Below are 26,480 nucleotides of genomic sequence, written 5' to 3'. Positions count from 1 at the left end.
CAAGAACAGCATTAAAGAAAATAGTGTTGTAATATTAGGCCAATATTTTACCAATTATTATTTTATTATATATGTACTTCGCTGATTAGATTTTTTTTATGTTCACGGAAGTTCAAATAATTGTTGGCCTCTTGGATTGATTTATGTTTGAGACGCACGGAAAACAACGATTTTGTAAACAATCAAATGTACTTCACTGTAAACAATTACGGTCAAATTTATTGACCGATTACCATAAATTCTGGCTGCCAACAGAGTACCCTAAAATTTACGGTAATAGTAGTATTTAAGTTATGGTAATAGGGCATACATACGACCTTTTTGTGGCCTATAACCATAAATTTTACAGTAATACTGTAAATTTTAGGGTAACCGTTAGGCAGCCAGAATTGTCGGTAATTGATCAGTAAATGTGACCGTAATTGTTTACAGTATAATATATGAAGGAAGTCAGGATCTTTGAAAAGTAACACTAAAATATACGTCTCGATATCCTGTGTGTTAAGTTTAGGTAGCCTCATAGAACTCATCGCATTTTTTGGGTAGTGAACATCTGTTACTATATTATTTCTATTTTCTCAAGCTACAAAGCAAAAAGGTATGTATAAATGTATCGTATGAAGTATTGCGTTTTATAATGTCCTTGCATAAGTAAACATTAATAATACATAATTTTTAAATTATTGTTTCATTATCGCATTTCGCAAGAGAGGTTCACATTTCTAACCCCCGAAAGAGTAGTTAAAGTTTAATTTAGGGCAATCTATTGGTGGGTATTCCAAACGATATTTTCCGCGAATTATCCTGAATACACTACAGTGTATATATATATATATATATATATATATATATATATATATATATATATATAATATGGGTTATTCCATTTGTAAATATGGCCCCCCCAAACTCAGAACTCTGGCTACGTCCCTGGTAACAACTTCAATTTGTTCTAATAGAAACGCATCAACCTCTGTATAACAAGAACTTAAACGATTTTTAAAAGCGGAATTGATTTTAATAAATGATAAAGTTATATTTAAACAGCATGGAAGAAGAAAAATAGAAGCAGGTTGTATTAAAAAGAATATTTTGTATATATAAATATACAATACTTTGGAAAATGATTGTAACCTACCTTTAAGAAAATTTTCCAACTGTTCAGTTTGATACTTCTTTAACCCTCTTGCGCCTAACGTTCGAATATCCTCCTTAAATAGATCGGTTAATAGTTGGAGAATATTTTGACGTTTCGGAAATCCTTTATGGGTCACTGTAATATACGAGTATTGGTTACATATATTACTGTTAAGGTATGGAATTCAGTTAGTTTAAATAATAGCTAGTTAAAAAATAAAATACCGTATTTCATCGAATATAAGGCGCACCTTTTTGTCAGCTTTTACACGTCTAAAATTCAGGTGCGCCTTAAATTTGATGTATATAGTGCAAAATACATATTTATTCATTGCACGTAGGTTACAACATAGAATCTACTGCAGTCTTTAATAGTGGTAGTTACAACTAATTTGCTTAAAATTGGTTGTATTACAACAATGACAGACTGCACAAAGATGTAATCGCTCACGAACAATGAACATTTCGTTTTATTGATAAGAAAATGATTATCAAAATTACTCCCATTTTTACATTATTTCTGTGCCTTAGATTCGAAGCTTTTTATAAATGAGTTTAAATGAGGTGAAATTTCAGGTTCGCCTTAGATTCGATGGCACTTTATATTTGAAGAAGTACGGTAGTAGAATTGAATGTACTGTTACCGGCTTTGCGCTAAAAAGAGATTACATTATGGTAGACTACTTTATATTCAGTTAAAGTATAATAGGAAAATACAGGGTGAACTTGAAAGATGTGCACAAACTATGGGGGGTGATTCGTAACATCAAAAGAAGACAAAATTCCTCTTACATATTACCGAATTCCGCGTCGTGTAAGAGTGACAGGGCTGCCAACTTTGAATCGAAATTCAAATTTTGACAATTGGAACGGAACAGAAAGATGTGCACATACTTCGGGAGATAATTCGTGACATCAAAAGAAGACAGAAAGTCCTTTCACATGTTGTCGAATTCCGCGTTGTATACGCTGTGCACATCTTTCTATTCCATTCCAATTGTCAGAATTCGAGTTTCGATTCCAAGTTGGCACCCCTGTCACTCTTACACGATGCGGAATTTGACAATATGCAAGAGTACTTTTTTTTGCCTTCTTTTAATGTCATGAATCACCTCCCGGAGTTTGTGCACATCTTTGAGGTTCACCCTGTATAATATTGTTTCGTTTTTAATTAGTTATACTGTTAAATAACTCTATTTCTAAACAGCTATGCTAACAAATGTATCTCTGTCAAAAATAGCAGCAGGTTTAACTATGAGTTAAAAAAACTTAGTGTATGTTTCCTTAATTATTACAAAGAGCTTACCAGTGACAGCCAAATCTTTATAATGTTTTTCAATGAGAAGAAGTATACAATGACACTTTAAACAATTCGTTCTCAGCAGAAGTAATTTTCAAATTTATGATGTGCAGGAAGCAAACACAAAAATTCCTCTGTTTTACAATTAGATACTATTGCTTAGTGAAAGTAAATTTGAACAACTTTGACAAAGAATGAACTGGACACTTAGAGAGACAGAGAAGTTCGTGACAATCATCCTAAGCTCTCTCTGAAGCATTCAAGAAGAAAAACAAGTATTTTTTTCTCGCGTGAATTAAATTACAACAGGGTCTCGCATTCTGGTTGTTGATAAATTTAAATCAACATAGCTGTTTCTTAACGCAAGTATTTAGAATGGATGTAATCTTCAAAGGAAATGTATAGCTCACAACGATACAAATTCTAGAAAATGCCCACCAAATTTGTATCTTTTGTATATAAATAAAAAATAATATTATAATGTTACGTATTATGATGTGACAGTTTCTATAGATTTAATATATAGTCACATGTTACTAAGTAGTTTTTGGACTAGGATTTTAGTCGTAACATCACCCGTAATAATTCGATGTTGCGTTGGTACCTTAGGATTCTGAAACATGGATTTTTGAATAGGGCACATATTAGTTCTTAAATAGTCTTGACCCGACTACGGTAGGTCCCATAATTTTGGAGCTATGGACCTTTAAAGTTAATTTTTCATGTTTTCGGCAGCTTATAACTCGAAAGGAAGCATTTGTGCACCCAGATTGGTCTATACTTTTTGTCTTATCTTGGTGCCAGGAATCACCTCCCAAATGTTGTCAGTGTTGTTTTGAAACACCCTATATATATATATATATATATATATATATATATATATATATATATATATATATGTAATACAAATTACAAATACAAACTAATAACCAAAGAAACAAATTAATGAATAATATGCTCTCCGTTGTTGCTCTGGACTTTCTCCCATTGTTCAATAAGGGGATAGAAATCTCCCGTTCTTGACTAAAAGAATTCGTCCATCCGAATCCTCAGTTCCACATCCAATTGAATGATACACCATACGAAGCGCATGAAAGAAGTTAAATCAAAGTGTGGAGACTATGGGGGATAAGACATTTTCTTGATTGCAGCTTTGGTCTTATTGGTGATGTAAGGACGGACGTTGTCGTGTTGCAGAAGAAAGCCATTTCGCCTGTTCGGTCTTTCTTGTTGAATTAGTTCGGTTGAGTCTGTCCAGTTGCTGAATGTAGAGCCACACATTGAGTGGTTTGCTTGCGCTCAAGCAGTTTATAATGAACTGTGCCGTCTCTGTCTCACCATACACATAACATGGATTTTCAAAAATGAAGGTCTCGTTTTGTTCACAGAGTCGCTTATTGGTCGGAGTTGAGCAATTCTTTTTCCTTACTTCTTCTTGCCGTACAGGTGCAGTTTTCCATCGCGGGTGACAATGCTGTGAAGAAGACACTGCTTGTGACTATATGTTGAGCGACGTAGAACGGATGAACCGGCGACGATTGTGGAGCTTTGACCTTTGCTGTTTTCACTAAAGTGTTTAGCACCCAAGCGCTGAGTTTCTGAACCCTGCCCATTGAGTGAAAGAGGTCACCACAGTATTTTGATCACAATCCATGTTCTCCGCCAATTCTCTGGTCATTTGATGTGGATTTGCTTGAAAAAGATGATTCAATCCCTTTTATCAAGCTCAGTTGTTTGACCGGTGTGTGATTGATCCTTGAGGTCAAAAATTACCATTTTTAAAAAGTGAAAAACAACGCGAGTAGTATTTCAAGCATTACTCTTTCTCAATATACTACAATGCAAATCTCACGAACATTTTTAGATCTTCCCTGATCTTAACACTTCATGAAATACAAACAGCAAATAGTGTTGAAAATATTCAAGTTTTGTTCACTTGACATTCATACAAAAATAAATTTTAAAAATCAAAACAAACAACCTTGTATGGCAAACAATTCTCTTTCAAATAATATAAAACATTTTGCCAATGAGTTTTGTCTATTCGCCCATTTCCGAATTTGAAAAAAAAAATGGTCATGAAATACTCCTCAACCCAAGAAATTCAGTTATACACAATCAGATATAATCGAAGCGTGATATCAAGTTTTTCCTCTAACACGTTAGCTGCCAAGGGTTGATTCTGTTGTTTACCACTAGAGTGCCAAACGAACTTACTTACGTTACTCTTCTTTCATTCACATTTTTTAAAGATGATTTTAATGTTGAAATATAATATAAGGAAGGTATTGCATCCATGCGCATGAAAGTTGAGCGTCCGATCGCACCTACTTTTCTTTTTGTATGGGCAAGGGATAGATTACAGTTGAACTGGCAACTCTGTTTGATAGTCATTTGTTCATTATTACATATGTGCAAGCTAGCTTTGTGTGACAAGTGTAGAAGAATTCCTTATGCTTTTAGTGCTAACAAGTAGTTTCTTGTGCAATAAAATATGAAGAAATATGCTCAGAACTTGATCTTATTAGTAATAAGAGTATAGTGATCTAGAGCTTTCTGAAAGTTTTGCAAACGACAGGGCTTCACAACACTGATATCTTGTCATAATAAATTAGAATAAATAATTAATCTATTGTTAAACTTTTAACATGTCATACAACACATAGGTCCTATTGGTCCTATAATAACAGCAAATACTTGTTACTTGATACTCAGCGCCTTTAGCGGCGTTAATCAGCAACATCTACAGCGTGTGATATTTTGTGTGTGATAGAAACACTGCAGTTCATCAACACTAGGGGTTGCACTTTACAACACAAGTACTCTAACAACTCGACGAATTAGAAATTGTGGATCTATCGGACCTACGAGGACGCCACTCCGGTAAATCCGATCCTACACACGTAGCAGCTAACAAGTTAAAGCTTCTAGCTACTATTTTGTTTTACTAAACGCTTGTGCTTTATTGGGACTTTTCAATGTGTAACCATTTTCTTGTAGTTTTACTATATATTACATTATTAGAGCAATATAATAGTTTCAGAATTTGTAGTGTAGGTATATTTTCATTTTTTATTATATTTTTACGTAAGCTCATTATATTGTATATTCTAAATATTATATTATATTTAGAATATATTATATTCTAAAATTTTAATAAGTGATTCTATTCAATTGTATATTTTCTGAATTAATCACTTGATTAACGTATTCTATATAATTTTTATAAAACTAATAGATAATTGCATTCTCACCATCAATGTTGAGAAACGGTTTCCATCCACATATTGCACTTTGATAAAAGCCATACCAAACTTCCATTCCGTCTCCTAAATCAAGAATTTGATCTGTTGGTGGTGTGAAGAAACATCTTCCTACTTGAACGAATCTAAAGGATTTAAAAAAAAAAAAAAGAAAGAAAGAAAAAAAAAAAGAAAGAAAGAAATCTTGGGTAAAGTGACAATGACCAATAATACAAAATTTTTAAATTAACTTAATAGATCTTTCATAATACAAGTTCAGTTCACCAAATCTCTTCCCGTACTATCGTTATGTAAAATGGACTTCTAATTTCTTCATCAAATTAATAAAATTGACTCTTCTTAAGATTAAAAAAGACTTCCTGAATGAAACAATCACTAAAATTACTGAGAAAATACACAATTAATGTATGAGTTCAAACGAGTTTTTGTTTCTTCAAAACCAAATCATCATAATAAATTAGAGTTGTCAATGAGTATATTTGTTAAATTATTGAGTAGTATTGTCACAGACGTTAAACTAATTTATTTAACTTTTGTCCGTTATTGTACATTTAGTTCATTACTCTTCAAAATGGCTTACAAAGGATAGTGAAAAGGGACTCTGGATATCTCAAAACTCATTTATGATTAATTTAAGAATTCTTTGTCAGTAAAACTGCTTTGTAATTTTGTATTCGAATTTGTTTCCACATGTATTAATAAACATGATGATAGAAGTATATTGATTCTTGTAGGTACATGTACCTACTAATTTCACCATGAGTGTGGTAGGTATCATGACCTTAACATTAATCAAAAAACAAAACGACTTGGATTCCCTAAGTCGTGGCATTGCAACGTTAAACGATTTTAAGAAGAGAACGCCGAATCCAATCTGAGATCTATCAACATCAATAAATCTAAGGTATGTGCTCACTTTATATTTGTCAATATCTAACCATGATACGGAACAATTTTACAAACACGAATAAACATAACTTACACTCATTAAAGACATTCTCGAAACTCGAATTTTTCATTTCATCATAAATAGAATGTTCATGACTTTGGTGTAGGAATTATCAATCTAGATTTTTAAGAAAAAGTTGGTTATAGCCATGACTGCGATGCTCTCGTATACGTCCCTTTCTAAGTTAATCTAGATAACTCATAACATATATATATTTGTGAGTACGTCTGGATCCAGATTGATGATTAGTAATTTTCATGGTGTTACAGAACTTAAAAATATAATCCGATAAAAAATTTTCCTCAGAGTACATAGATTAATCTCTTCAGAAGATAAATCAGGACAACAATTAAAACATGTATAATTTAGATATCTTAAATAAATATTCTAAATTTACGCTGGATAAATGCAAATTGCAGGAACTAAACATCTACAAACAACACAGTAAAAGTATTGAAAAGTACTGACAAAGAAACGTTAGCTCTATAAAATAGATTCCATTATGGTCAAAACTACTACATTGACTTCAGAAAGCTGCCAATAAATTTGCTTTTTAAATTAGTTTTTTAAATTCCGGGTGAATTTGGAAAGAAATTTAATTGAATATAAAGATTGTCATATGAATAATGAAAATTTCTCAGGAATCATTTTACTAACATGTCAATGTCTAAAAACTAATGCTGGAATGAAAAAAAAAATAAATAAAAAGAGTGTAGCAACTAGGACTAAAGAATATTTAAGGAATCCAAAGAGGTATCAGGCCTATCTAAGCATCTATCTACTTGAAAGTACATCATCAAAGAGAAAAAGTTGCTCCAGAAGACTAATTCGCAAATTGAAAGGTGATTCCTTCATTATTAGAACTTAAAAATTTAATCTGGACGGAAATTCACTCGACAAAAATTGGGATATTATTATTAAGTTTTGTGATATCACAAGAAATTGCTAATCATCAATCTAGATTCGAGAGTACTCACATATGTTTTATATTGTACATGTAAAAAATGTTTCAGTCATTTTTCCTACTTCTCAATAATTTAACAAATACATTGATTGGGAACTCTGATTCATTATGATGACTTGTTTTTGAAGAAACAAAATTCGTTGGAGAGGGGGAGCGAGTCTAGACGGTGTGGGTGTGATTCTGTGTTGTGAATGTTTTCGAATATTTACATTTGTCTTATAGTTCTTTATACATACCTTTAGGACAATTCTGCCTTAAAATCAATTTAAAAATTGAAAATAAATAAATAAATAAATAAAATAAAATAGTGAATTTCAAGTGAACATTTGCATTATATATATATATATATATCAAAACATGAAGTGGAAAACAAAAGACAATCGATCTTATGTTTTACTGCGAAATGTGATTTAAAACAATATACAGTTTATATATTAACTGATATGTAATATTCATGTTTTAATGACGAACATTTTCCTAAATATAACAAGGAAGTTAAATGTCAATCAATTTATATTCATAGCATTAACTACTTGTCAATTCTCTTACATGAACTTTGATTGCAAATGGCGTTTCAATTTGATCTCTAAACATTTTATGAACCTGCGTAAGACAATATTACATAATATAATTTATAAATAAAAACTGGCAATTCAGACATCTGTCTGTGCCACCTTTATTCAAAGTAATTAAAAACAATTTTACATAAAAGAAACAATTCTGCTTATATAGCGCACACGATATAATAGGTGGCACATACCTATTACAAACCTAATAAGATTATAAGGAGAGAAAGTTCGTTGTAAGAAAGAAGTGAATTTTTCCTGGCCACGTGATTTTAGTAAGTGTTCTTGAGTTACCAGGCAGGTGAAGATACTGACATCTGATGTTTCGAGTGCAAACATTGCATTCATCCTCAGGGATTGTGATGAAGAGACCGGATATATGTGTTTACTTCACGACAGGTTTCAAAATAGCAAACATTTTAGAAGTTCAGATTCATTATTTTATTATATTAGTTCATCACCTAAATGAAAGATGTTTTGGAACTGAATTCTAATTTTGAAACACTAAGAAACAACACTTCAAATACTATTAAATATAAATTTAATGTATTGGCTATACCAAGCCTTGATATAACCAATATATTAAATTCATGTTTAGTGCTATTTGAAGTGTTGCTTCTTAGTGTTGCAATATGAGAATTAACACGGAAACCTCACGAGTTTCAAAGGAGATATGGCCAAGCCACTTAGTTTCTTAAATAGCTTTTTAAGCCCTGAGTAACATAGTAAAGATAGAAACTTTTTTTCTATAGCTTAATAAAAATATCGATTTGAAATTTTGACGTAATGTCTTACGAATACAGACATTTAGACCAACATAAAACAATGGTTTATGGTTAACTAACTAAGTCTAATCGTGCAAATTTTCAATACCACAGCCCTCACTAATTCTGAGAAAACCAAATTTCAAATCTTTTGACTGTGTACCAGGATCTTTCCTGCTCCTTCTCTTCAGTGTCAATATACCACGTATAGTCAACTATATCTTGTTTCATTTCGTTGATAATTTTTAACATATCCTTTTTGACGTCCAGATGGTCCGAAAACATATGAACAGTAGTCGAAGTGAGACGGTATGCGGTGGTATGCCATACCGCTTCTGGTTTTTCACTAATGAAGGCATACCGTCTCTGTTTTTTCAGTAATTAAGACATACTGTCACTACAAAGTAGATGATAAATTCCTTTAGTAAATCAATTTTTATACACAGTAATTAACTAATAGCTTTCCACGTAAAAAGATTTTCTTTCTTATGTAGAAATAATTTCTAAGTTGACAACACCGATATTTTTGTTGCTTTTTTCGAACTTTTTGTTTTTAAAATGTCTTCAGAAAGGTTCACCTAGTTTATATTTTGATGTGCCATATTGAATTGTTTCTTTGCTATTTATATGTGTGTCTTCTTGTCTTAATGCAAATACATGTTGTGTTTTGAGTATGGTCAGATTTAGGAGTTGTCTGCTGTGGGGGGAGGACCTTCAGGGGGTTTGGAATACCCCACAATAGAGTGGGAGACCTAGATTTTTCCCGTAGGAAAATGTTAATACTCTCATTCGGCTTTTTAGCATTTTCGTGTATAATTCTCTATAATACAACATAAGGGGATACTTTTTAAAATTATTTTTCAGAAAGTTGTTGACGGGGGGATCAAAATCTTTCCATGTCCCCCCGTTACTACAGAGAAGCTCTCCAATGGTTTTCAGTTATTATGTAAATTGAAATGCAATCTTTTAGGCAACATACCCTCACTGCATTTCAACATTTAGATAGCTGGTATGTCGAGTCAAAATCGTAATAAAACATACCGCCTCTGCTTGTTTCCACTTCGAACACTGCATCAGCTACTTCATCATCAACAGGTGGTGGTATACGACTTGAATACCTTGATGCCTGACGATTTGTTGGCGACTTAAGGGTCAGCTCAAATTCGTCATTTGACTCGTATTTCCACTCTTCTGTAAACGTGAGAGAGGTGGTCACAATATCGTCACCGTCGCACTCGTATATACAGGGGCGGATCCAGGACCGACTTCTGGGGGGGGCGGTGGGTTGTCATAATGCTACTTTTAAGGGCTCCAAACTCTGGTATGGATTTTATTTATATATAAAAAACAAGAAAGTTTCCTCTTCTGGGCCCCGATCACCCCCCCTGGATCCGCCCCTGCGTATATATATATATATTTGAAGTCTTTAAATGATATTTCGATCTTCTTACGTAGAGAGTTAAAATTCTCAAATGTCTGATCTATTTCACAGTTCCAAAAGACTCAGTGTTTACTGTTTTTCATAAAGAGAAAGTAGGTCTGCAGTAGCGACAGCCATTATTTGCAAATACAGTGCCACCTGAGAAGTGATAATATTTGAGTTTAGTTTTCTTAGAATTGGTGAGAAATGAAGTAATCAAACTTTCTGTGCAGATTAGACTTAATTAATTCAGTCATATACTAGTGTTAAAAACTGATCTGAATATAAGTATTCGTAAGATTTTATGCCAAACTTTCGAATTGATTTTCTCGTTAATATTTGAAGTTAATTTTTTAAACTTTATTATGTTACTCGGGCATAAGTGATTTGGCCTGAAACACCTCTTTTGAAACACCTCCAGTATAAACCTAAATCACTATACCAAGAAAATGAACCTACTGAAATGATGGTGCATTTCGTAAGACGATATCGACAACTTGAATTGCATCTTGAGGAAGAGGTAATCGCTTAAATCCTTTATTCATGTAAGTCAGTAAGGTATTCAAGTCTACTCGGGATGCAAATTTGATTTCGATTTTGAATTCCACATCGTGATTGCGCTCAGCGTCTACAACTTTTACTGTTTTCGTTAGCTGAAAGAAAAAAAAAGAGAATCTTGTTTGTACATGACAAAACAGCTATCCAAATATCATTAGTACCATATAAGTGATTCACAAAAACTTAATTTAGAAAAATGTACTTTCGATTGGTTGCCCTTCTCAAGCAAACGACAACAAAAAAAACTGAGATACAATGTCATATCATGTAACTATGCAAATATTGAAAAGAAATAGTAGAAATAAAATGCCCATTATTTGTATACGAGGAGCAGTCAAAATGTTTCCGGAACTATTTATTACCAGAATATAGGTAGACATTCACTTAATCGCCTTCAAAATAGCATGCTTGAGAACACACATAGCATATAGAGGAGCAGTCAAAAAGTTTCCGGAATTTTCGTTGTAACTATTTATTAACACAATATAGGTACACATTCACTTAATCGCCTTCAAAATAGCATGCTTGAGAACACACATAGCATACAGAGGAGCAGTCAAAAACTTCCCGGAATTTTCGTTGTAACTATTTATTAACACAATATAGGTACACATTCACTTAATCGCCTTCAAAATAGCATGCTTGAGAACGCACCTAACATATAGAGGAGCAGTCAAAAAGTTTCCGGAATTTTCGTTGTAACTATTTATTAACACAATATAGGTACACATTCACTTAATCGCCTTCAAAATAACATGCTTGAGAACACACATAACATATAGAGGAGCAGTCAAAAAGTTTCCGGAATTTTCGTTGTAACTATTTATTAACACAATATAGTACACATTCACTTGATCGCCTTCAAAATAGCATGCTTGAGAACAGACATAGCATATAGAGGAGCAGTCAAAAAGTTTCCGGAATTTTCGTTGTAACTATTTATTAACACAATATAGGTACACATTCACTTAATCGCCTTAACACACATAACATATAGAGGAGCAGTCAAAAAGTTTCCGGAATTTTCGTTGTAACTATTTATTAACACAATATAGGTACACATTTACTTAATCGCCTTCAAAATAACATGCTTGAGAACACACATAGCATATAGAGGAGCAGTTAAAAGTTCCCGGAATTTTTGTTGTAACTATTTATTAATACAATATAGGTACACATTCACTTAATCGCCTTCAAAATAGCATGCTTGAGAACACACATATCATATAGAGAAGCAGTCAAAAAGTTTCCGGAATTTTCGTTGTAACTATTTATTAACACAATATAGGTACACATTCACTTGATCGCCTTCAAAATAGCATGCTTGAGAACAGACATAGCATATAGAGGAGCAGTCAAAAAGTTTCCGGAATTTTCGTTGTAACTATTTATTAACACAATATAGGTACACATTCACTTAATCGCCTTCAAAATAGCATGCTTGAGAACAGACATAGCATATAGAGGAGCAGTCAAAAAGTTTCCGGAATTTTCGTTGTAACTATTTATTAACACAATATAGGATACATTCACTTAATCGCCTTCAAAATAACATGCTTGAGAACACACATAGCATATAGAGGAGCAGTCAAAAATTTTCCGGAATTTTCGTTGTAACTATTTATTAACACAGTATAGGTACAGATTCACTTAATCGCCTTCAAAATAGGCTCTTTGAAACACACATACTTGTTTTACCACTTCTGTCATTCCTGGAAACAACGTTGAAAGCTCTGTTTTGATATGTTCCGAAGTTCAACCGTCGCGTTGCTTTGGATGTCTTCTACAGTGGCAAAACGGTTACCTCTGGGGCCATTTCTGATCTTGAAGTAGATCCAGAAATCCGCTGGTGCTGAATCCGGTGAATAGGGAGGTTCATATAGGAGGGAATGGGATTTAAAAGGGCCTCAAAGGTAATTGTTTTGCCACCGTAGAAGACATACAAAGCAACGCGACGTCTGAACTTCGGAACATACGAAAACAGTGTTTTCAGCGTTGTTTCCAGCAGTGACAGGAGTGGTAAAATAAGTAAGGGAACAAGGGGAAAAACCGAACGGTGGGTAATTCCGAACACTACAATTTCTAGAAACTGGCAACACTGCGAGATGGACTGAAGTGCTTATTTGTTTCTTCAGTTGACAGATTTGTACAAGAAATGGTTAACTGTGAGGACGCTCTGTACATGTACAAAAAATTCACACACACACAAACAATTTGACACCTTCGTGTTATAAAGATAAGTAAGTAGTTGTAGCGACATAGCACAAATAGCATTATTGTGTTGGCAATAATATTTTATGATTAACATTGCTGAAGATAGAGTTACTAATGTGTAACATCATATCCATATTGATCTGCTTTGTTCAGGCGGGAAGTGAAATATTCCACACAAGTACAGAGTGAGGTAAAGTCGAACAGAAGGCTTCTGGCCCGTTCGGATTTCCTCCACTACAAAAATCGATATTGAGTTCGTATTTCAAAAACTGAAATGACGCAGTAGTCGTTACAAACATTAGGACAGCAGATTTACGTATATTAAATAATTTAGTAGCAAGCACCATGGCGTAACCTGTTTTTCATTCATGTTAAGTTCATATATTGGCATTTGTCAGTCATATTCATATTCATATTGTAAGTCATATTCATATTTTGTCAGTGTCATATTCTATACAGTATCATTATATAGTGTACAGTATCATTTTCAATAAACTACGTAGGTCGTTCGGACTTACCCCACTAGTGGGGTAAATCCGAATTTTGGTATGTCTTCTATAACTGCTCGTGTACTCTCTACTATTTAGAATAATGATAAAACATTATGTCCTTTTAAAGCACAAAACATTATTCTTTCATTTACCCTAGAAAATTTTTGCTCGTGATTGACGGTCTTCCAGAAAAAGGTCGAAATTCTTAAGTGTTTGGTATTCCTCCTCTCTCCCTTATGTGTGTTTCAAGTAGCCTATTGTGTAGGCGATTAAGTGAATGTGTACCTATATTGTGTTAATAAATAGTTACAACGAAAATTCCGGAAACTTTTTGACTGCTGTTCTATATGCTATGTGTTGTCAAGCATGCTATTTTGAAGGTGATTAAATGAATGTGTACTTATATTGTGGTAATAAATAGTTACAACGAAATTCCGGGAACTTTTTGACTACTCTTAGTAGATTATTATCATTGGAAAAATAATAAATAGAGGAAGAAAGTTGGTATGTACTAGTTCAGCATTCTCCAGTAGATAGGGATAAACCCTGGAAATGCCTTAATTACGATGGACGAGTGGTAGAATCGGGACGTTTTAAATGTTCAATATAAATGTATCATATCAGGAAAAAAAATACAATTTCCTTGCCAGCTAAGTACTTATTCTTGTATATATGCATATCTTGTGCTATTGTTTTGTAACTTTTTGTTAACACACTGTCGTAGAATAAGCACGGTTTCTATGTGTTTGAAGCAGTATGGAACATGTGATTAGTATTCTATGAACGTATTCTTATATGCAAGAATTAGTACATTGACTAAATTTTCTTCTCTTAACTTGTAGGTATAAAATTGTAACTTCTACGGATCAAGAACCGCCATTGATGTACCATTTAATTGTAGAACTAGCTTTTAGTACATACGTAATCTTATTACTAGTAATGATAGTATTATTAGTAGGGTTAAAATTTTATTGTACTATAAGTTTGAAGAAAATGATGGTTTAAAAAAATGCATTTCTGAACTAGAAGTATCTTTAAAAATGTTCTGAAAGATGTAATTGAAAGTGTAAAAAGATACGTTCTTCATAGTACTGTAATATGACCACAGTTAATTGGTAAAGAGTAAATGATATTTCCTTAACTTTGATATCAATATTTTGTAGATTTTCATATTTTAAATGGAAATAAAACTCAATTCCCACTCTGGTGCTGTTAGGTCGTTCACATTTTTCAGAACAATCAAGGAAGTCTCGTAACAACTCAAAACTAAGTCCAGATAAAAGCATTCCTTTTAATTAATGGGAAATATAGGCCTAACATGTTATGTAGCAATGTGTCAACTCAATAACAAACACTCCTTACTTCGAGTCATGAGGAAATTTTTTGCAATGCAAAGGTAAGCGGAAGAAATGACGTTACCAAAACTAGGAAGGGAAGGCAGGTGGAAATTAAAAAAAAAGTAGTAGTGAACTCGAGAGAGTTTTAAAATGACCAACACAAGAAATTTCGACCTCTTGATTCTTCTTCGATCAAACCTTGGTGATTATATGCTGGTTACGAATCGATAACACACTTCTATCATTCGACTTAACTACAAATCTCACTCATATCAACAATTCTAACTTCTAAATCAGTATGAGAGTTATTTATTTATTTATTTTTGCTTATCCTCAAAGCCAATGACACAATTATTATTATTATTATTATATCATACATTCTTGTCTTATTACTCCACATTTTCTTCATTTATGTTTTATGTAGTTTCATCAATATTACCCCCTTTTCCACAGCATTCCTACAGTGTTCTTACTGTCACATCATATTCCAGTAATATGCTATGTTATCGTCTCCTCTGATTTATAGATATTTTATATTTAGATCTTGCCATAATCCCAATCACACAATAATAAACAAATATATCATTTTATACTGTATATGTCTTTGAAGTAGCAATTATTAACATTCAGAAAATGTTTATATTTATTTTAGATAAAAAATTTCATCCAGCTTGGGTGAAGATGGGAAGGAGTTTAATATGCTAATGGTATTGCCTCTTTGTATGGCTAGGCTTATCCTTTGTGTCAAAAAGTAACCACTTCTAGGATCTCCTGATTTGTAAATTAATTTTGATCCTAATTCCTTTAAAAACATTCTGGCTTCTTTGCTAAAAACGCCCATTGTTTCCGTGGCAAACCCAATAAAAATGTGATCTTCTTTAAGTTTTGAATATTTAGAATGTTTCCGCACACACGCTGTCTTTGCTGCACTTCCCGCTTCTTCACTAGTTGACGTTAAGTAAGATGGGGCAAAAGTATCTACACATGTTACATCCCATGCTAGACACTGGCCCCTTTTCCAAGGTGTCAAAGTAATTCCATCTGGCCGCTTATTATCATTCCGATACATTCCTGGTGGCTCTAAAATGTTAGGACAGTCTATACTGGTGAGGGTTCGTTTTATTATTTGATTTAATTCACTGTGACGTGAAATTCCCCCTCCACTTTTGATGCAACTTAATGCGTGTAAGCCTTTCTCACCCATCCGACTTTGACACGCACATGTGAATTCATAGCAAATACTAAGTCCTAGGCGTAAAGCTACACATATTTGAAAAATATTTGTTTCTAAAAATGTTCCGATGTTTTTAGAGGGTGTGGCTTGCAACATGCTCCAGACTCTTTTTGACGTAGTGCTTTGAGGCGAGCTGAATCAATGTCATTTTGCGAAACTACCTCGTTTTCAGCTATCTCGTTGATTACAATTTCATCCCATTTTCTTTGCGACTCCTTTACTTTGCGACGATATTTATTTATTTATTTATTTATTTATTGTAACAACACAACAGGCGTTCTGCTCATTTACAGTGTTTGTTTGCATATATGGTGAAATGTCATTATTTTTACAGAAGAAAAACATACAGAAATTTTTATTGTTTCATTAATTAACTCAGCTCATCATACTACAAATTGTATTCCTAAACATTTTTCAGACATATTGAATATGTCTATCATTTCACACTTTTCTTCAATATTATTGTAGTGAGAGCTCATTCTCCATAAAGGGGATTTATACAGGATGTCAGTACGTGCTTTCTTACAGTACATGGTACTACTATTGCTCAACCTCGTTCTAGACGTCGGAACGTGAAGAAATATATTAGAACTTAGTTCTATGCAATCAATTTTATTATTTATTATTTTATGTAGAAAAGCTAAATCATTAACATACCTACGTTGCTCTAATGTCGGTATATTGAAATTGTTTGTTAGTTCTGGGTATGATATGTATGCTGGGTACAATTCAGTTTTTTTATACATTAGTAATCTCAAAAACTTGCCCTGCACTCTTTCAATCATTTGGATATATTTTCCAATATGAGGAGTCCAAATAACAGAAGCGTATTCCAGTTGGGGTCTGATATACGAATAATATAGTTTCAAAATTGTCATGTGGCTACGGAGGTCTCTACTTACACGACAAACAAGTCCAAGACTCTTATAAGCATTGTTTGCAATAGTTTCAATGTGATTTGCGAAAGTCAGTTTTGGGTCGAAGGTAACACCAAGGTCTTTAACAGTTTCCGGCCTACAAATCAATGATCTCAATTATATCAATCAAATCAGTTATCAATTTAATCTTAAGGCCACAGCAACAGTTTCGGGTAATTATCTGAATCTGATGTTTCTAGTTTTATTTATCCAACTAAGAAACCTAATATTAGTTCACATGAAGTATATATTTCTCTAGTCTAGAAGCCTAAGAAGGTGAACCTTTGGGCAGAATAAAACTAAGATGGAAACCTAATATTAGTTCACAAAAAGTATATATAGCTCTAGTCTAGAAGCCTAAGCAGAAAGACCTTTGGATAGACCAAAACTAAGCTGGAAACCTAATATTAGTTCACAAAAAGTAGGCTATATATAGCTCTAGTGTAGAAGCCTGAGAAGAAAGACCTTTGGATAGACCAAAACTAAGCTGGAAACCTAATATTAGTTCACAAAAAGTAGGCTATATATAGCTCTAGTGTAGAAGCCTGAGAAGAAAGACCTTTGGATAGACCAAAACTAAGCTGGAAACCTAATATTAGTTCACAAAAAGTAGGCTATATATAGCTCTAGTGTAGAAGCCTGAGAAGAAAGACCTTTGGATAGACCAAAACTAAGCTGGAAACCTAATATTAGTTCACAAAAAGTAGGCTATATATAGCTCTAGTGTAGAAGCCTGAGAAGAAAGACCTTTGGATAGACCAAAACTAAGCTGGAAACCTAATATTAGTTCACAAAAAGTAGGCTATATATAGCTCTAGTGTAGAAGCCTGAGAAGAAAGACCTTTGGATAGACCAAAACTAAGCTGGAAACCTAATATTAGTTCACAAAAAGTATATATAGCTCTAGTGTAGAAGCCTGAGAAGAAAGACCTTTGGATAGAACAAAACTAAGCTGGAAACCTAATATTAGTTCACAAAAACTAGGCTATATATAGCTCTAGTGTAGAAGCCTGAGAAGAAAGACCTTTGGATAGACCAAAACTAAGCTGGAAACCTAATATTAGTTCACAAAAAGTAGGCTATATATAGCTCTAGTGTAGAAGCCTGAGAAGAAAGACCTTTGGATAGACCAAAACTAAGCTGGAAACCTAATATTAGTTCACAAAAAGTAGGCTATATATAGCTCTAGTGTAGAAGCCTGAGAAGAAAGACCTTTGGATAGACCAAAACTAAGCTGGAAACCTAATATTAGTTCACAAAAAGTAGGCTATATATAGCTCTAGTGTAGAAGCCTGAGAAGAAAGACCTTTGGATAGACCAAAACTAAGCTGGAAACCTAATATTAGTTCACAAAAAGTAGGCTATATATAGCTCTAGTGTAGAAGCCTGAGAAGAAAGACCTTTGGATAGACCAAAACTAAGCTGGAAACCTAATATTAGTTCACAAAAAGTATATATAGCTCTAGTGTAGAAGCCTGAGAAGAAAGACCTTTGGATAGACCAAAACTAAGCTGGAAACCTAATATTAGTTCACAAAAAGTAGGCTATATATAGCTCTAGTGTAGAAGCCTGAGAAGAAAGACCTTTGGATAGACCAAAACTAAGCTGGAAACCTAATATTAGTTCACAAAAAGTAGGCTATATATAGCTCTAGTGTAGAAGCCTGAGAAGAAAGACCTTTGGATAGACCAAAACTAAGCTGGAAACCTAATATTAGTTCACAAAAAGTATATATAGCTCTAGTGTAGAAGCCTGAGAAGAAAGACCTTTGGATAGAACAAAACTAAGCTGGAAACCTAATATTAGTTCACAAAAAGTAGGCTATATATAGCTCTAGTGTAGAAGCCTGAGAAGAAAGACCTTTGGATAGACCAAAACTAAGCTGGAAACCTAATATTAGTTCACAAAAAGTAGGCTATATATAGCTCTAGTGTAGAAGCCTGAGAAGAAAGACCTTTGGATAGACCAAAACTAAGCTGGAAACCTAATATTAGTTCACAAAAAGTAGGCTATATATAGCTCTAGTGTAGAAGCCTGAGAAGAAAGACCTTTGGATAGACCAAAACTAAGCTGGAAACCTAATATTAGTTCACAAAAAGTAGGCTATATATAGCTCTAGTGTAGAAGCCTGAGAAGAAAGACCTTTGGATAGACCAAAACTAAGCTGGAAACCTAATATTAGTTCACAAAAAGTAGGCTATATATAGCTCTAGTGTAGAAGCCTGAGAAGAAAGACCTTTGGATAGACCAAAACTAAGCTGGAAACCTAATATTAGTTCACAAAAAGTATATATAGCTCTAGTGTAGAAGCCTGAGAAGAAAGACCTTTGGATAGACCAAAACTAAGCTGGAAACCTAATATTAGTTCACAAAAAGTAGGCTATATATAGCTCTAGTGTAGAAGCCTGAGAAGAAAGACCTTTGGATAGACCAAAACTAAGCTGGAAACCTAATATTAGTTCACAAAAAGTAGGCTATATATAGCTCTAGTGTAGAAGCCTGAGAAGAAAGACCTTTGGATAGACCAAAACTAAGCTGGAAACCTAATATTAGTTCACAAAAAGTAGGCTATATATAGCTCTAGTGTAGAAGCCTGAGAAGAAAGACCTTTGGATAGACCAAAACTAAGATGGAAATCTAATATTCGTCCATATGAAGTATACACAGCTCTAGTCTAGAAGCCTAACAAAGAAGACCTTTGGCAAGAATAAAACTAAGATGGAAACCTAATATTAGTTCACAAAAAGTATATATAGCTCTAGTCTAGAAGCCTAAGCAGAAAGACCTTTGGATAGACCAAAACTAAGCTGGAAACCTAATATTAGTTCACAAAAAGTAGGCTATATATAGCTCTAGTGTAGAAGCCTGAGAAGAAAGACCTTTGGATAGGCTAAGACTAAGATGGAAATCTAATATTCGTCCATATGAAGTATATACAGCTCTAGTCTAGAAGCCTAACAAGGAAGACCTTTGGGCAGAATAAAACTAAGATGGAAACCTAATATTAATTCACAAAAAGTATATATAGCTCTAGTGTAGAAGCCTGAGATAGAGACCTTTGGGCAGACCAAAACTAAGGTAGAAACCTAATATTAGTTCACATGAAGTATATATAGCTTTAGTCTACAAACCTAAGAAGGAAAACCTTTCGGTAGACTAAAACTAAGTAGAAAATGTAATATTAGTTCACAAAATGTATATATAGCTGTGGTCTAGAAACCTGAGAAGGAAACCTTTGGGCAGGTTAAAACTAAGGCAAAAACCTAATATTAGTTCACATGAAGTATATATAGCTCTAGTCTAGAAGCCTGAAAGAGAGAGCTTTGGGCAGACTAAAACTAAGTTGGAGACCTAATATTAGTTCACATGAAGAATATATCTCCAGTGTAGAAGCCTGAGAAGAAAAATCTTTGGGTAGACTAAAACTAAGGTGGAAACCTAATTTTAGTTCACATGAAGTATATATAGCTCTAGTCTAGAAGCCTGAGAGAGAGAGCTTTGGGCATACTAAAACTAAGGTGGAAACCTAATATTAGTTCACATGAATTATATATAGCTCTAGTGTAGAAGCTCGAGAAGGAAGACCTTTAGGTAGGCTAAAACTAATATTAGTTTACAAGGAGATAAGGAGCTATGATCCGAATTAAATTACATGAATAAGAATAAGATTTAACTAGTTGATTCTTCAATAAACCTGGTTTCCGGATTTCTTATAATTTAAGGTACACTTAATTAGGTGATGTAAACATATTGTTAATTTAAGTTTGAGAGAATTTTATGTCAAAAATGTTTAATTCTGTATCACTTTGTCTAAGGAAAGAATATAATTAAACAAATATTTAATTATATTTTTAAACATGAAAACATAATTCATACCTGACGTCCAAAAGGTAGCTCTCCAGAGCTATATAGATTCTTATTACCATCATAAGCTGGATATCTTCCTGGGTAAGCTTCTTTTTTCAACATTTCCATTGCCCTTCTAGCAAACAATAAAAAAATATTTGAATAACAGGTTATTAACATCATCTTTGTCTCTAAGTTAAGAAATGAAATTGCAACGGACATTGCTTACGGAGATTTTTCTGTTTTAAATATTATTTCCAACGTTACATAAGTGTTCTTTTTGATGGCAGGACATAGTCTATTTCTTTATACTTAGGCGGGGACGTTAATATTGTAGATCAAAGATAGGCTGAACAGAGTTTTTTTTTTTTTTGTAGATATATATACTACATATTTCTGAATCACAAACAAGGATTTTTGACGCAATTTAGAACCCAAAAGTACGGAATCCTCTTGCTTTTGTAACATACTGTGCAAAGCTTTTCTTTACTGAAAAGAATTATCAGTTTCCATTAAGCTCTATCTTTACCTTCTTCCTCGTCTACCGATATAAGAGCCTGCCATACAAAAAATAATACAAAACGTACCATTTTTATTTTGCTTGTTTATTCATAAGTGAAAGGAGATATTGAAATTCAACTTACCACAATCGTATATCATGTTATTCTACAAAAGAAAATATGAATCTAATGAATTTTCCTGTTATCATTCATAGAAATTACAGTGTTGCCACAATAACAATTCCCCCCAAATCTAAGTTACGCCAGCGACTAGAGGAACAAACTCGAGTGCATTTCATTATTTATCATGTTCCTTTGGTATCCTGTGAACTAGTTTTTAAATAACATTATTATTTAATTTTAATAACTGTATGTTAACGCTATTTTGTTTATTACAAATTAAATATAACTATTATTTAAATAGTAGTTCACAGGATAGTTGTTCCTCTAGTCGCTGCCTTAACTTAGATTTTGGGGAAATGGTTATTTTGGTAACACTGTAATTTCTATGGATGGCAACACTGAAAATTCTTCAGTTTCATATTTTCGGTTTGGTGCTGTTTGAGGCAGGGCCGGCGCGAGGGGGGGTCGAGCCGTGCCACTGCCCAGGGCGGCAAGTCTAATGGGCGGCAAAATTTGAAACGGAAAAGAATACTATCAAAATATAATGCTTCATAATAGGCCCACATGGAAAAATAAAACTGTGTTCACCTGAGAATGTAATTGAACTTACTTCACCCACATTCAGGAAAATACTCACTCAGCAAATTCAGAGAATTCCTCATCATTTTCAATTACCAAACTACCAGCCACAGGTATCTCATTCAATATTTCCCTTGCAGCGGCGTAGATAAGATTTTCAGCTAGGGTGGATAGGATTATCAAGGTGTCTTTTATATCTTTCTCTATTCAGCAATTTTTTAACACTCCACTCCAAGAACGCAAAAGGTACACTCCCACTTGAGACATGCCGTTCTAGCCTTTCCTTTCCAAGACTTTACTTTCCTTTGCTCATTCGTTATCTGGTATGACTTTTACTCCACGTAAACATAGTAAGCAAAAGTCTCCAAAGCATTGATTCTCATGTGTTCGATGCAGTAGGGTTTCTTGAAAATATATCTGAGTACTTTGAGAGGAGCAGAAGTGATGCAAAGTTTTAATCTTACTTAGTTGATGCGATGGAGTTGGCATCAGCATTAGATATGGATGATCCACGGATAGGTAATATAGTGCAAGCTCGAAGTCAAAAGAAGAAAAGACAGTTTCAGTACAAGACAGAAGATGAAGCTATTGAAGATCCACAAACAAGATACAAAATCGATTTTTTAACAAAGTTCTAGACGTGATTTTATTAACTTTAAGGTAAAGGTTTGAGCAACTTAAACATCACAGCGATTATTTCGATTTTCTTACAATATAAGTAATCTTAAAGATATGCCACCTGAACTTTTGTCTGAAAAGTGTACTAAATTTGCAAGCATTTTAACATAGGAAGAATCGAAAGATATTAACTCCAGTGATTTGAAAAACGAATTGAAAGTATTATCCGCTATAATTAAGTCTAAAGCTATATAAGTTCACCAAAAGAGACTAAAATTAAGTAAGGAACATGACTTTACTCCCAATGTCAGTGTTGCACTTAGGATTTTGTTAACCTTACCGGTAACAGTGGCAAGTGGAGAAAGAAGTTTTTCGAAACTTAAGCTTATTAAGAACTATCTACGTTCTTCCATGTCTGAAACACACTTGAGTGGTCTAGCGATGATATTCATAGAACACGAACTGACTGAAACATTGGAGTACGCGAATGTGATAAAAGAATTTGCTTATATCAAAGCAAGAAAAGTTTCTTTCAATTAAGGTATGTTAAATTTATGAATCTTTATTGTGTTTTAGTACATTATAAGGCTTAGACTAATCACTTAGTTTTGCTGTTATATCCGATTCACTATATTATCTTCATGCTCCATACTCTATTGGAAACACCTTTTGATATAAAATAAGCTTAAAAATTAAAATTCTTAGTCGTGACTAAAGTATATTTTTAAAAATTTTCTGTATGCGCTGCTGTATATCACAGATGCTGTATAGCTGGGGTAAGTGGGGACAGGAACGTTTTCTAAAATCTGGTAAAAAATATGAAAACAGTTCCTCCAAATTTTAAGAGTGTGGACATAGTGTCATTCGTCTGATAGAGTGGTTTTATCTAATATGAAGAGTATAAAAGAATACCCCTATGCCAAAAATGGGTCCATGTTTTAGCATCCGATCAACTTTCGTAGATCTTGAAGCGTTGGGTTATCCTGAGATAATTGTTGCAGAAGCACATGAGAAAAACATTGTACGGTTAAGAAGAGATGATAAGGTACTTATAAAAATAGAATGTACTGTGTTATGTTTGTCAGTATATGTACAATTGAGGGGTTCCTACTTACTTCACATTTTTTTACAGTGGGGTATGTGGGGACACAAATTTTTTACCTGTAGGGTAAGTGGGTACACGGACACAGATGCAGGTATTTCCGATAATACATCGAAGATGATGATGACAGTGCATTGTCTGGCTTACAGCACGTGGCTTAGAGACAGATTAGTATTATGCAGCTGATTACGTGAAAAATTGGCCTATTGGCAGTCAAAGTCAGCAAAAATGTGTATGAAATGAAGTTCCTTGAACGAATTGGCATGCAATCTCGTTTTCCACTCCGAGAAGATGTAAATATTGTACATAAAAGGGCTATTTTCTATGGCCCTGTTAAGTTGGACAGTGTGCCTTTCGTAATTAAGTTCTCTATTGTAGCTGATATTGATAAACACTATCGTTTCTTTAAGGCAAAACTGTAGACTACAAATCTACTTCATGCAGTCAATGTTTTGTGTAGACTCTATTTGTATCCTATAAACTATAAGTGGATTTGTATTAGATGCCTCACAATTCCCAGCAATAGTTATCACTCTTTAACGCAACGACCTATGAATCTACATAGGCTTCAAGGTGTAGCCTACATTTATTCTTATTTATCCATTTTTAGAACTGTTAGGCACCAGTAGATTTGTTAGTATTTAGTATTTGGTTGATCTTTAATCCAGAGACGTACCTCATCAGCTCCTCTTGTTTATTTTTATGTACTAGACTAAAGCTTATTTTGTTTGTCTCCACTTGCCCCGTACCAAATATCAAGCCTCAGGGCAAACTGTAATCACATATTTTTCATTATTTTAATGTTCCTGGAATAAGTAAATGATGTCCAGCAAACATTTCTAATATAAGAGTTTTCTGAACAATATAAAACATATTTTTGAAATATTGACATTCTTTGTTTTTCTTTACATTTGCCACAGTACCATTTTCAAAATGTTGTATCTCTGGCTAGAACTGCAGCAGAAATGTGAAACTTGGACCTATCAGCAGTTGACAACAGGTACTCTGCCACCACCTTATTTATTTCTCTTATTTATTCTCCGTGTTAACATATAGGAGGGAACAGTAACTGACTTTTAATAAACATATTATTGTGGAACAAGTATTTACATTGCTTCCAAATGGATCCTATGCTTATCAAGTGTACAAACCATAGTTAATATGACCATACTTTCAGTTTGATAATCCGAAAAGTATTAGTGGTACAGTAGTTGAAAGTTGAACATTACAAAACGTGTCCCCACTTACCCCAACTACCCCTATACAGCGAAAACGAGCATACTGAATATTGTGTCATGTATAGAGTCGTTTAAATATTACGTAAGCATTCGAGAGAGGAAGTTCATTTTTTGTTTATTTTTCCATTTCATACATGTTTTTAAATGGGACATCTTACTTTTTCCTGGCACTTGAATGTCTTTTCTCAAAATAAGGTTTGCGGATTAAAGGGGCGGCATGTGAAAGTACCGCCCAGGGCGGCAAAACTGCTAGCGCCGGCCCTGGTTTGAGGAGAAACATTACTGTGACGCGTGTGAAATTATTGCGTAAAAATCACTGCACAACGACATTTTGAAATTGAAAGGACCAAACAGTTTATAAATACGGATGGACGCGAGGCGAGACATGAGAATTGCCAAAGTCTCATCTCTTCTTTCGCAAAAACATTTGAGTCTCACCTCTTGTCCATCTCTATCAATAAATCAAAGACTTTTACCTCTTTTTCAATTTTCTGTGAAGAAGTTCCCTCTTTCAGCACTCAGACGAGAAATCATTTCCCAGGTGGAGGGGCTGTTAACTTCAGCAAATGAAGAAGTTTCGTCACTGCAATTCCATTATTCGACGTTTCCTCCCTATGGATACATGCCTGTATTTACCTTATGTCAGTAACGAATTTAGAAGAAACCCTTTTTTTATTAATCTCGGAATTGTGTGTGTGGGGGGGGGGGGCGTGGAATTTTAAAGCATATATATGATTAACAATAGCTTCTTTAGAAATCCCACAATTTACGGACTTCAACCGGAAAGCTCCCTCCCTGTAACCACCACTGCCTTATATAGTAATAAGCTATACTATAAGTCTCAAATAAATATGAATAACTTATCTGACGTTCCCATTTCAGTTGTAATTTCTTCCATTCTCTATTTAAAACATCCCTATTATGATGTTGTTTGTGTTTCTTATCCCATATTGCTGGAACATTCCTCACTAGTTCTATTAATATGTCTTTTATAATCAAATTTAAAGTACAGCAAAATCTCTTGAGCATAGACACACACAATCCTCTGCAGAGGAAATTCTAAACAAATGAAGACTTTATTCCGTGCAGCACTTCAGGGAGAAACAATAAGAGCACGACACGCAGAAAGAAGTTGCTTTTATTCAGGCCTGTTCACAAAGCTGTTACTCTTATTTCAGTGTCTATAATTTTAGAGAGTGAAACGTAGTAATGTTGTTGACGATAGGTAAATAGAAGTACATGAGTGAAACATAATTGGTTAAAAACTTCAGTCTTTTACAAACGCTAATATGCTTTGTTGTGCTTCTTTGTCCATGAGTATGTCACGTGATTGACTGGGGCATCTTTGCTTCAAAATTGG

At 33.7% G+C, this 26,480-nt stretch overlaps 1 protein-coding gene across 1 annotated transcript in view; it reads right to left on the bottom strand.

The window, feature by feature from the left end:
- The window catches only part of LOC145686680 (protein argonaute-2-like), a 181,387-nt gene that overhangs the window by 58,934 nt on the left and 95,973 nt on the right, over positions 1-26,480 (bottom strand). Inside the window, exons 6-9 of the mRNA XM_081760199.1 lie at positions 20,991-21,096; positions 10,823-11,016; positions 5,692-5,825; positions 1,139-1,273 (exon numbers count right to left, since the gene is read on the bottom strand). Of these exons, the coding sequence (XP_081616325.1) occupies positions 1,139-1,273; positions 5,692-5,825; positions 10,823-11,016; positions 20,991-21,096 (569 nt within the window). The remainder of the gene's footprint in view (positions 1-1,138; positions 1,274-5,691; positions 5,826-10,822; positions 11,017-20,990; positions 21,097-26,480) is intronic.

Source organism: Thermobia domestica, chromosome 5, assembly GCF_964235325.1.
Source record: "Thermobia domestica chromosome 5, izTheDome1.hap1.1, whole genome shotgun sequence".
Taxonomy (NCBI): Eukaryota; Metazoa; Arthropoda; class Insecta; order Zygentoma; family Lepismatidae; genus Thermobia; species Thermobia domestica.
The sequence above is the reverse complement of the archived record's forward strand: the minus strand, read 5'-3'. Positions and strand labels throughout refer to the sequence as shown.